The sequence below is a fragment of the Carassius auratus genome, chromosome 25 (assembly GCF_003368295.1).
Source record: "Carassius auratus strain Wakin chromosome 25, ASM336829v1, whole genome shotgun sequence".
NCBI lineage: Eukaryota > Metazoa > Chordata > Actinopteri > Cypriniformes > Cyprinidae > Carassius > Carassius auratus.
The window spans coordinates 21,413,862-21,426,540 of NC_039267.1; the positions used below are offsets into that span (position 1 = coordinate 21,413,862).

The 12,679-nt window shown below is 37.8% G+C and overlaps 2 protein-coding genes across 2 annotated transcripts in view; one reads left to right on the top strand and one right to left on the bottom strand.

Moving 5' to 3' along the window:
- The first annotated feature begins 5,367 nt into the window (after positions 1–5,367).
- On the top strand, positions 5,368–7,986 carry LOC113043831 (small VCP/p97-interacting protein-like). The gene is made up of 4 exons (XM_026203431.1): positions 5,368–5,834; positions 6,516–6,566; positions 6,852–6,965; positions 7,111–7,986. Exons 1-4 carry the CDS (start codon positions 5,772–5,774, stop codon positions 7,123–7,125), a joined length of 243 nt encoding a protein of 80 aa, XP_026059216.1. The 5' UTR covers positions 5,368–5,771; the 3' UTR covers positions 7,126–7,986.
- LOC113043776 (growth arrest-specific protein 2-like) overlaps positions 7,880–12,679 on the bottom strand; it is a 36,480-nt gene continuing 31,680 nt past the window's right edge. The window contains exon 8 of the mRNA XM_026203369.1: positions 7,880–9,335. Coding sequence (XP_026059154.1) covers positions 9,126–9,335 — 210 coding nt within the window. The 3' untranslated portion in view covers positions 7,880–9,125. The remainder of the gene's footprint in view (positions 9,336–12,679) is intronic.

Consider the following 12,679-nt stretch of genomic DNA (forward strand, 5'->3'; position numbering starts at 1 on the left):
TTTGAGACGCTGTCTTTATATGTCATGGCTGGACAGATGAAATTCAATGCACCCTATCCCATTCTGACTGAAATGACACATATCCTATGCAGGTTTCCAAACTGATAAAGAGTCTGACAGCGCTGGTAAAAAAGTGTAAGTAATCAATATCTATTCAGGTTAGTGCTGACACCTCAACCTTGAGTGACAAATGACAGAGACATCTGCTGAGACCAGCAAAAAAACAATCAATCATACACTATATCGCACCCACATACATGAAAACATTCAGACTGCGGCAGCATGAATATGAATGATATCTACACTGCACTGATGTATACTGACAAATGTTAATTAGCTAAGTCAAGCACCTTGACAGGTGATTGCATGATTAAGTTGACAAATGAAATTGGCTACAGGGAAAGGTTTGGAACTGGTTTGGAAAGAGCACAGCCATGTAGCTAGCAAATGCATAGTAATACACTAAAAGTGCGGTCACATTAGTGAAAAATTGTCAGGCAAAATGGGTCCATTGTCTGCATGAAGCACAACTCAAACAGAAGTCATTTAGAACTGAGTAACGTTCTGTTGGACAGCATGATGAATTCGAGTTACCAACTTGAATCAGCTGCAAAATCTGCATGAAAAAAATTATTCTTCCTCACATGGTATACCCAAATCTGTGGCTTCCAGAAAAAATGTGACGCAACTTAACAAACATCTTAGCATAGCATCGCATTGCAAACACCAACAACTTAGCAGTTACTTTGAATGGGGAAGCATTAGTAACAATCTCTTCAGAAAATATAAAAACCTAGTTTATGTGCTTAACAGACTCTTTTTTTGTCAAGTGACTGTTAATTACCAGAGCAGGATGCCATGAATTAGTGATAGGAATACCCGGTTCCTTTTAGAGAGCTCAGCTCAGCAATAAGAACAGGCTCTTCTGCACCCCAAACAGTTCTCTATTTAGCACCACTTCCAGCTTTCATTTAAATTATTCAAAGTAATTACACTAAACCTTTCCAAAATACCACATTTGTGCATTACTTGTGCTATAAAATCCTTGAATTATGTAAAAAAAAAATTACAGATCTATTACAGAATATTACAGTGAACTATCAAAACATAAACCAGTCCAAATGAATCATACTCAGAATGGAACATGGTGTGCCAGATTAACACAATTTGTAGTAAACTTGTGAAAGGAGTAACCAAAGGGCATGGACCTTGTGAAGGGTCAGTTACACTTCAACAACTATATCATACAATTATACAGAGCTACTGCAAGATGGCTGCAAACGTGTTTCCCTGACGCATACGGTCTATAAACTTAAATTAATCTGTAGTCCTTAGGTTTCACCTTAAGTTTCAACCAAATCTAAACGTTCTATTGTTTTCCATGATATCTAAAACGCATTGCACAATGTTCATTAAGAGCAGGAACTTATAAAGCATAAAACAGAGCTGAACACTCAATAAAGAGAATAACACAAGCAACAACACAATTTTTGGCACAAATGGCACCCCATATTTTATGTGTTGAAGGCACCTAAGCCTCTTTAAACGATTAATCATGACACTCTAAATCTGAAAGCGCTTTTGTGAAATACAAAATGAGCCCTTTTGCACTTGGCAGATTCAAAAGATGAGTTTTTCTTTGTATTGCTTCCTAGACAACTGCAATCAATTACAATAAATTATACAAAGAGCGTCTCTTCTCATCCAGGATTACTCATCTCTCTCTTCCGTCCTCTTTGATGTGTATTTTCTTCAGTGCCCGATGTTTAGGTGGTCAGATGAGAGGCGGTTATAATTGAGATGGGCATGTGCATAGGGTTGCGTCACACTCATCCAAACACTTTAATGTCAGAGGCGTGATAAACAACACATAAACACAGATGCATCCCAGAACATGACTGCTGGAAAGCCAGAATATGTGAGACGGTTTCCATGTATTATTGAGCTTCTCTGTCCTCATTTTCATCCCCCAACCTGTCTGTGTTTTTCACTTCTGCGATCGCATGTACCATCTGCCTCCACTATGATCTCTGTAGTGTCCTGCTGGAGCACATGTTTGTCCTCTCAACAACACCCCTGCTGCACATTCATAGTGTGATTCGTCACCATAATGGATGTGTTTTCTTGCTGATTAGCCCTGGTCTTGTTCTGAAATCCTGGTCAAATGACTTTGCTGCAGTGCGCCGCATGTCATTTCCTGAGGGCTGATGCTGCCCCCTACTGGAGACATTAAAATGTGTTCATGTGCCCCAGGGAACTGAACACTTCTGTCACTCCGTACTAGCAGTCTTGGCTTGCCAGTCAAAGGGTCTTATTATATTAGTCTGCTATATCACAGCATGGCATGGGATGATACGCACAGCTGGACAGCAATCAATTATTTAAATGAAGATTTCAAGAAATGATTTCCAAAGCAACAAGATCCTACCAAACTTCATTTATCTTAAAGCTTCTGGGTGATTTGTGCCTCTGTGAAGAATTAAAGCTGAGCATCACAGTCTCTTTGACTGATTAAATATTCATCAGAGGTTAAATCAATAAAGCAAGAGGAAACAACAGACCGAGAGCATGTTCTTCTTAGAGTTCAGTGTGAGCTTATCACTTCATCACTTCAGACTGAATGAATCAATGTGTGCAGGGTATTTCAGACAGTTCGTGCTATTGATTTCATTTGTTTCTCTCATTTGGCAGTGAATCATTTCAACAACACAAACCTGTGGAAATAACAGTCAAGTCAAGTCAACCATGTAATGAAGGCAGGTTGCAGCTCAAAGTCAAACTGTGTTTTTAAGACAACGGTATTTTCTTCCTTTGTTTTTGAATTGTCATTGGTTTCCTAATTGCTTCACTGTGTAAATCTAGCTGAAAAGCTATCAAATACAGTTTAACATGCTTTCCAAAACTCCCTGGGGTGTATTTATAATATTTTTTCTTCCAGAAGACTGAATGACAATCAATCCCACCACAGCAAACAAACAGCTGTTCACCATCACACAACATCTGAACAGGATCTGGACAAATTTACTATGTACACCTATATTTTCCACTGCATGTCAAACATAGTTCTGTGTTTTGACTTCTATTTCGTCCACATATTTATTTATTTATTCATTCATTTATTTAGCCATTTATTTATTCATTTATTTATTATTTGAACACTTTTTGCATGTTACAATGTTATTTTCATGTTATTAGCACATTAATATTGCCACAGAATGTAAACTACATTATCGCACAACCTCCGCTGCTTGATTGCTTATATCATCACATATTATCATCCAAATTTAATTTGCTAAATGCAACTATAATGCACAGCCATGTGCATTAAATATATTATAAGCAATAACATCATGATTGTTTGTAAAGCTGCAATGTATATTGCACTACAAATAAAAGTCTTGACATTTCCCGCCATTTCAATTATTAAAAATTGGAAAAGGACTTTACAATTCTACATTTCTACATGAACAATTGCAAACTGAGTGTGTTGAATGAGACAAATAATATGAAGTGTATAACCAGATTTAAATGATAATGAGTGGTGTCAACTGATTTTGATTTAAAGGACTAGTTTCATACTGCTTTAACAGCAGTGAACTCAAAGTAGTGAGACTCATTTGCCTGATCGATAGTCTCAGACTTCCTCTCATATTGATTATTTAGTAACAAATAACTCTCCTAAATGCTCTGGAGTCAGAACCTCTTTAGATGAACACACTTCCACTTCATCCTTTAAAAAGGCAGTGTGACACTTCTGTCTGGTATGATGGAGCAGAAATTTATGAATTATGCAACGATAAAAAGTCTTGTGTCACATTTCACCTTAAACTAATCAGAAAAAAAGACAAAAAGAAAAAAAAGAAAATCATATTTTGTGTTAATTATGAACTGACTGCAAAAAGAAAGGTATTTTTTAGCTCTAATGTGTAAACGTTTCAAGACAGAACTATGAGTTTGATAATAAGAGAATATCAAAAGCTAATTAATGAAATGCTGAGAACTGATAGAAACTGATTAACTGATACAAAAACCAAATCAACCCTAAAACAGCAATACAACATTATGCAAATAATATCAAAGGGTTATGAAAAGGTGTGTTCAAATATAACACAATCACAATAGTTCAGCTTCAGTGTGCAGATGAACACAGCTGATTACCAGATGCCTGTGATGATGAAGGTCCTGGCCATGTCTCCAGCTCCAAGCTTTCGGTCTCCCTGCGCTCTGACTGCACTGGCTCAAACTGCATCTCTGTCCCAAACTGTGTTCAAGCCCCTTACCGCTGATGCTCATCCATTGTGGCGTTTTGAACTAGTTGGAAATAAAGTTATATTCAGCAGAAACGCTGGCAGCAGTTATGAGCCAACAGTGATGTTTATTTGTGCTCAGCCACAGATGGGGTGGAGTTTTACACACTCCACATTTGCAAAAAAATTACAGGCACAGATAATGTAACGGTAGGCCACTAACAACAATCTCCCATCAATAATGGATTAGTCCTGTGTTATAGTTTACTGTGCCGTAAGTGCTGTATTTTGAGTGCACACTTGACTTACTTTTATTGTGCAGTGATTATGACCCTAACACAAACTCCTACTGTATCTCCAAGCGTGATCATGGAGCTCAGACAGAGTGAACATCAGGTTCTTGGTCACCACACTAACCCAAGCCCTTCTCCATCAGCTGCTCATCTCTATAGGAAGAGTCCTGGTTGTTTCAAACTTCTTCCATAATGGAGTTAGTTATCAAAAAAAAAAAAAAAAAAAAAAAAAAAGATAATATCCGTTATATGGACCATGGTAAATGCTGTGATATTACGATACTCCAATACTGTGACTTTTTACTTATCGGATAAAAAAATCATCCTACTCAAATTTGTATGCGTATTTGTAGAATTTATCCACATCTTGGTGTCTCCATGCAGAGTTTTTTAAATACACAATTCCAAAATGCACATTAATATAGGTGGATGAAAACATATATTGACAGATCAGTCAGAGTCAGTCAATCATGTTAGCTTTGCTTGGCAGCATAAAGGAAATTAATGCAATTGTTTGTAAATTTGACTGAAAATGAAAGTAAATGAGGGGAGTTGAATGATTCCTTGTCCTGTTGCTCCCTCTAGTGGACTGCAGTTGTCTTAGAGAGGGCAGTTTACCTTTGATTTCTGATAATTATTTATGTGAAAACTGTTAGAAAATATATAGAAACAAACTACAGATCATGTCTAAGGTCTCTGGGTTTGGTTGCCTGTAGCCATTATTACAAGTCTTTTTCACAAACTATATCCACAATTATCCAGCAGTTACTACTTACATGGTATTACTATGGTTATATACGTACAGTGATGTGTCTTCCGTGCGGCAGCAGGGCGCTGTTGAGCTGCACTTCCCTCGACTGACAGAGCTGCTGTAATCGTGTCCTTCTGACAGCTACACTGTCAGCTGAAGTAATACATCTTATTTATACAGCAAACCAAAAACAAATGTCTGGAGGCGTGAGAAAGAGGTTCGCTGAAGGTCACATTCGTCTGTTAGTGTGGTAAAGGTTATTTAGCGGCAGCGCTAGCTGGCTAAAGTAGCTCAGAACTGCTTTGTTTACATTGCTAGTTCAGTTCAAGCAGCTTTCATAGAGGGTTTATAGCAGCATATAAACGCTGTTAGACTGTTAGAGACACAATCTCAGCGGCCTGGCGCATCATAGGTGCTCAATTTGACCCTGATTTGGCTAAAACAAGTTGTATTTGTGCCTGTGCTTCATTAAACGCCAGTATGGGGATGTGTTTGCCCTGTCTGGGTGGAGCTGAGGATGATGCAGCAGTCACACCAGACCCCGTGAGTCCTGGACATTCATCTGCTTCAGATGTTTAGCGGAGTAAAGTCTGCGTCAAATAATGACGTCGGAGTGGCTGTCCGTGACATGAATGAAAACTTAAGACGTTAATACATTTATTTGATTATTGTGGGGAAAATTCTGAAATGTAATGGTGTAATTAATACTCTCTTTGATTTAAAGCCGCTATAGTTGTCGCCAAATCTTTATTTAAAACATAGCCTATTATTTGCTATAATAACAAGACAGAAATAAAGACATATTTTTAGGTAACATGAGTTCACTTTCCCTTGCTGATCAATATTTTAAATTTTATTTTATTCAGTTAATTATTACTTTTTTAGTTAATATATATATATATATATATATATATATATATATATATATATATATATATATATATAGTTTATTCATTCATTTGTTTATTTTCCTCGTGTATTTGTGTTTTTCCTTGTGTTTGTGTGGCCTTGTTTGTGATTTTTTTTTTTTTTTTTACTTTGAGGTTCTCCTGAAGGTGCTTGTACAGTGTGAATACACACGCACACACACACACACACACACAGATATATATATATATATATATATATATATATATATATATATATATATATATTTGTCAAGACTTAGGTCTATACTTCTGTCTGTTTTTGAGCAAAACATTTATTATATTTTCTTTTCCACAGGAGACGAGGAGAAGACAGCTAGCGGAGGCTGCAGAGAAGAGACAGAAAGAGGTCTGACAGCGTTACACACAGACATGAGTAATATCCATGCTGTTTAGTTAAGTGTAGCTCTATCTAGTGAAATAGACGTTTACAAGTACAAATAAGTTTTGCATGCACCTTAGAAAAGAGCTGTTGTTAGATAAACACTTTATTTAAGCTGAAAAGTACCACAACGTGAACCCGTTTATAACATATTTCTGGAGATTTGAGCCTTTATTATTACTGCTGGACTAGTTAATGTTGGATCTGTCTCTGAAATGTATGGTGTAGTAGCAGTATTTTGTCTGTGTGTAGACCACCTGCAGAGGTATCAAAAACCCAGAAGCCTTGGAGAGGAAAAAGAAGAAACTAGAAGAGACAGAGAAACAGAGCATGACCTCTGCAGCTTCTGGAGGCGGTGGGCTGAAGGTACACACATTATTTACATTCTTATTATTTACACAAACAGAGGACACTTTTCTGTCCCAGTATTATTTCTATTATTTAATATGGACAGCATCTCCTAAAGTTTAGCTTTGCCTCTCTCTCTCTCTCTCTCTCTCTCTCTCTCCAGTGGCAGGTTGGCTAACACAGGCTGAAGGGAAGATCGCTGATGTGTCCACTGCGGGTGTCACCCTTCATCCACACTGACTTGAGAGATTCTTCGGTTCTGATTTTGAAGTGTACACTAGCTAGGAGATTTTGCATAGACTCTAGATTTTTTGCCAAGCTCTTGCACTTGAACTCCTCATCCTCCAGGCCTTCTGATTGGCCAGAGTGCATTCAGGCCACACCCCTTTAAATGCCAAGATGGGCTAGCTAGTGGGTTCATGGGTCTTTAGCAATTCATGTTTTGTTTTGTTTTGTTTTATCCCCTTCAACCTGTTCAGTTTGTGTTCATGCATCATTTCAGACACGCAGCTTTTGTACCGATGTGCTTTCTATTTTTAACATTAGTAGAATCCTCAGATCTGAATGTCATTTGAATACCAATTTATACAACTGAACAGCATCTTTTATATTGAATTTTGGATAATACATATATAGCCATTTGTATTTATGCATCAGTTACCAGTGCATTTTGCGATTGGGCATGACTTGAAGTATAATAATAATAATGCATATTATGTCAGTAAGCACTTTCACTGCCTGTTGATTGTACGACTTGCTGTTCTTATGAACCAAATTGAATGTGCATCACTTTATCTCATGAGATGCATTGATTTCTCACCGTTTTCCGAAGGCTACTGGCTGTCTTCCGTTAAGAAAATCTTAACTTAAAGCATTTAAACTCAACATCCATACAGTATGTCCATATATTTTATCTTTAGAAACTCATCTTATTGCCTTTAATGCATTTATTTGATGTATTGCTCATGAGTTGTAATGTCTGCCTACAGCAACTCATTCACTGCTTGAGGCAGGGAAACAAATAAACAAGTGAAACATCTTCCCAGGTTTCATTCAGAGTGGGTTATCAACATCAGACACTGTATAACAGTAATCTAAAAGTATTGCAATGTTCATGTTTACCAGTAGAGGGCAGCGGCACACTTTCTGATCAGGAACTGTATTGAAGCGCATCAGCAAAGAAATCTTGTGTTTGAATGAACAACCAACGGAAATATCTCCTTTGCCCCGAACCGATGACCTCTGGCCTCTAAAGTTCTGTTCTGAAGAGTGGCATGAACAGTGTTGGGGAAAGTTACTTTTAAAACTAATGCAATACAATAGTGCATTACTTAAGTTACTTTTAATGGAACGTAATGTACTACTTTTTATCATCTGGGCTGGGTTTGCTTTAAAACCCAAACGCTTTGCCAACTCTAAAGGCCCTTTCACACCAGAAGTCAAAATAACGGAAGTGCCTCTGCATCTCACTCACAGTTTCTCTCAACAGGAGACAGGAGAGATGTCAGTGAATAAATAGGAAATCAAAGTAACTTGCGTTACTTATCTGAAAAAGTAACATTTAAAGTAATGCATTACTTTACTAGTTACATGAAAAAGTAATTGATGTGTAACTCGCTTTACTTGTAATGCGTTACGATCAACACTCGGCGTGAACAGATTACGTTCTCCAACAGAGCATGTTCAGCACAGTATTATACAATACATGTCAGAAAATATATATATCATGACATCAAAAGAGCAAAAGAATACACCCCCCAAAAAAGTCATTAGTATTACTATTAGTATAGGAAGCACTAAAAAATATAGCCACCAGGGTAGAAGTAAATACTTGAATTCATCCAGCGATTTCATTACATATAGGCACTATTAAATGTAAAAGGTTATTATGCCATTTATATTTAATCAATTAAACATTAAGAGGCTAAAAAGAAATGTAAGAAATTGGTATACAAAAACAGCCTTGTTTCTGGATTCCAGTTCAGTAATTTGTTATGCACAGACTAATTGATTTAAACTGTTATTTATGTATTATGATTTGTTTTTTTTTTCTTTAACATTTTTAGTTCTAGAAGCCAGTAGAAGTCCATGTGTCCTTCTGGCATCTACAACGCCTAGCCAGTGAGCTGTGCTTCAAAGTTACGATAAAAGTCATCATTTCTTTAGTACATTTCTTCTTTATTTCTTGCTTTTGTAGTGAGCCGCCACTACCAGATAGCTGTCAGGTGCGAGGTCTTTGATGTTAGGAGATTTGCCAGAGATGGGTGATATCTTTCCTTCCACACGAGAGATCTGGAGCATGCGACATGGGTCATGCTTCAGCAGGTAGCTCTCGAACGTCTCCCAGCCTCCACCAACTCGCACCATCACATGTTTATTATGCAGCATCTAGAGAGACCGAGACAAATACTTTACTGATAGATAAACATATGCAAGTATGTGAAAGTAGACTCTTTTAGCTTCCCTAGCTTGATTTTAAGCATCTCTGGCCAGATTGCAATCCTCGGGAGGTGAGATGCGTGGCATTTGAACACTCTGACCCACTTGAAAACTGATGTTTGTTAGCACCAAAGGAATGCAATGTTACTGAGTGCGACTACCTGTTTTGCATCTGGGTTAATGCATACATAACTGGATGTTACAAACAGGTTGGCAAAGTCTGACAGAATGGAGGCCTGTGGCCTGTAGAACTGATTAAGTAAAGTGGTGCCATGACCCGGATGGATATGAGTGTAATAGAGGCCAGCTGGTTTGAGATAGCTGTGTGGGTAAACGTCAATCCCTTAGTAAACCTCATCCTATTAGCATCTCATAAGTGTGCACAACTCCCATCCTGGTTATTGCCAATTTGAGCTCTGCTCGAAGTGGAACATGTGAAACCAGTTACAGTGGTGTTGTACGGAGTGACCCAGATGGGGGAGCCCAGCAAGAAGCAGTTGTGCAGGTAAATCTCACTCTCCTGGCTACAAGAGGCATGCTATTGGCCAGACTCCGTGACTGCAGCCAGTTCAAACCCCCACAGAGTGAGGCAAGAAGAAACGATCACATATGCAAGTAGTTCTTTTTTTTTTTTTTTTTTTTTAACTAAGGCTCAATTTTCAGCATGTCAGAACATGTTAAGTGAGACTGTTTGCTTGCAATGCATTGGCAAAGCATTTGTGTCTACAAAGAGTGTTTCAGACCTAATCCTGATATTCATGAAAGCTCATTTGGGGGAAAGAGTCTCTGCTATCAAACTCTTTTAACAGCTCTAGTGCTATAATCACACCCTTTATTGGCTTTCTGTCACCTGCGGTTCCTACTGTGAAGCTCCCTCCAGGCAGAGAGCAGTTTGAGTCGCTGAGATGAGGGGCTGTATTTCCTGTGAATTATTCTTTCAGGTGTCTACATTCCCCAGAGGTCTAAATTCAGGAGCAATTTTGATGCAGGTCCAGTTAGGGGTGTGCGATATTTATCATGTATGATACAATATTGTAATTTATCGTATCGTAGTCTATGATTGAATTGAATTGTTTTAGTTTTTTATATGTATAAGATATGATATAATATCACACAAGCAAGAGTGATATTTTCCTAAATATTGGTACACGAGTGTGGTTGCCAATGTGATATAAGTTTTATACAACAGTTCAAAACAAGTTAATATTGAGTGTTACATTTATACATCTGAACATTTGCACAGTTCAAAACAACACTATGGTGTTTCGTTCCAATGATATCAATGTCAAGTCAATGATTCAATAATCTATTCATAAAAAGCATGCATAAATTATTATTATTATTATTTGTGCTTCTATCACTCATTTCTGATGCGATACTTGAAAATGCGCATAAAAACGTTGATGGAAACAAAGCTAATGTTATTATTTTTTGTTTTATTCTCATGTAATTCTGTTGAAAATGAGTGAAATTTAAGTCTATTCTTAATCACCCTAAAATAGGGTTCATTTTATTTATACAAAATGTTCTGAGGTGAAATATAAGGCTGAAATTTCTTTGTGAGTTTAAGGTTGAATCTTTGGTTTGGATTTACATTTACAACTCAATTTTAATGCACAAATACATCATTAATGAATTTTAATTTCTTCTGCAACCAATAATAATCAATCTTAGCTTAATTCTCTCAAAGCGCACACACGTAGAGCTCTGAAGTATACACCAGCACATAATAATAGTCAATCACAGTCCCAATAAAAAGTGGCAGTGGAGTAATTCAGCTGTGATTCATCCCTCTATTACAGCCTCTGTCCCAGCGGCCTTGAGCAGGCTGCTGAAGAATCTTTCATAAAGGGTGAGAAATGACGAAATATCACTCTGATAACACACTGTAACCCTCTCCTGGGTGAACAAGCCGTAGCCTACAGACACACGCGCTCAAAAACAGATCCGTGAGGACAGGGAAAATGAAAGAACATTAAACGATAAACAACAACAGAGAAATCTCTTACTGTGAGCTGCAGCTCATATTAACCCTGCGGGGGAATGATATTAAAGATTCATAAGGCTCTTAGCAGGCTGACGGAGGGACATTCACAGGTCAGCCTCTCCAGATGGGCGTCTGTGTGCCCCTCAGGCCCCGGAGTCACAAATATATCAGCAATCAGACTCTACAAGTCACCGCAGGACCCCTTTATGAACACACCAGACACACGTATGTTATATCAAGTAGCTCAGGTCTGTGATGTTGAAGGTTACCTCTCTAAATAGGGAACACACACACAATTCATTTCTTTCAGGAGCACCAAAGTTCAACGGACCAAACGACACACACTGAAGCACAGTCTATTTGAGTGAGAACCAAATGAAAACACTGATGACTGTCTACTGAAACCATCTGGGGAATCTGAAGGTCCTTCACAGACAAACACAAAAGGAATGTGTCCTTGAGACAAATTCATTCGCTCGTTTCACTGGAAAACGAACAAGAGGAAGCAGAAGATTTGCTCGACTTGGCCTTGGTTGCTGAGCAACACGTTTTAAGGATTCATTCTTTCAAAAAATACACTAAGAAAAGGATTTCAGTCATTTAAGTCATACATGTATAGAGCGGAAAAACTGAATCTCTGTTTATTCAAATAAACGTTTGGTAACCAATTACATTTATCTACAGTAGACGCATTGTACCATGGTTTAAAATAAATAAATGGCATTGTTGATACACGACGGCTGTGATTCTGAACTGGTCCAGATTTGACACAAGACATAAAGATCAACCAAACAATGCAGAATAACAAACAGCAGAAGAGTGTTTGGTGTGTTGAATATCAATGTCTCTTGAATTTTTCATGTGCTCAGCAGCCAATTATTCAAAATCACACTGCGGTTGGCACACCCTTTTTTACTTTGGTTTTGTTCATTGTTTTTGAGAAAAGGGGTGTCATGTAACTCGCACATGTAGATGTCTGCCTAATTTGATTAAAAAAAGTTAGTTTAATTGTCTTTCTCCAAGGAGCTTTTTTGAATTTGTGAAGTCTTTGGTATGTGTGCAGAAATCAACTGTGTTAGCTTCCCTCTATAGAGGGCAGCAGTGATGCAGCATGCTTCATTTCTCAGCCAGAGAGCAATTAAAACCAGCACTGACTAATGTGATTCTCCTCAGGCGAATGAATTAACATCAGCTGCAGTGGTTTAACATGATGAATCGCTGCAGTCAGAGTTTTAAATGAAAGCCGAGCTCTGACATCTAAACTTGAAAAAGACGGGGAATATTAATTGTGTAATTATGAGGTCTA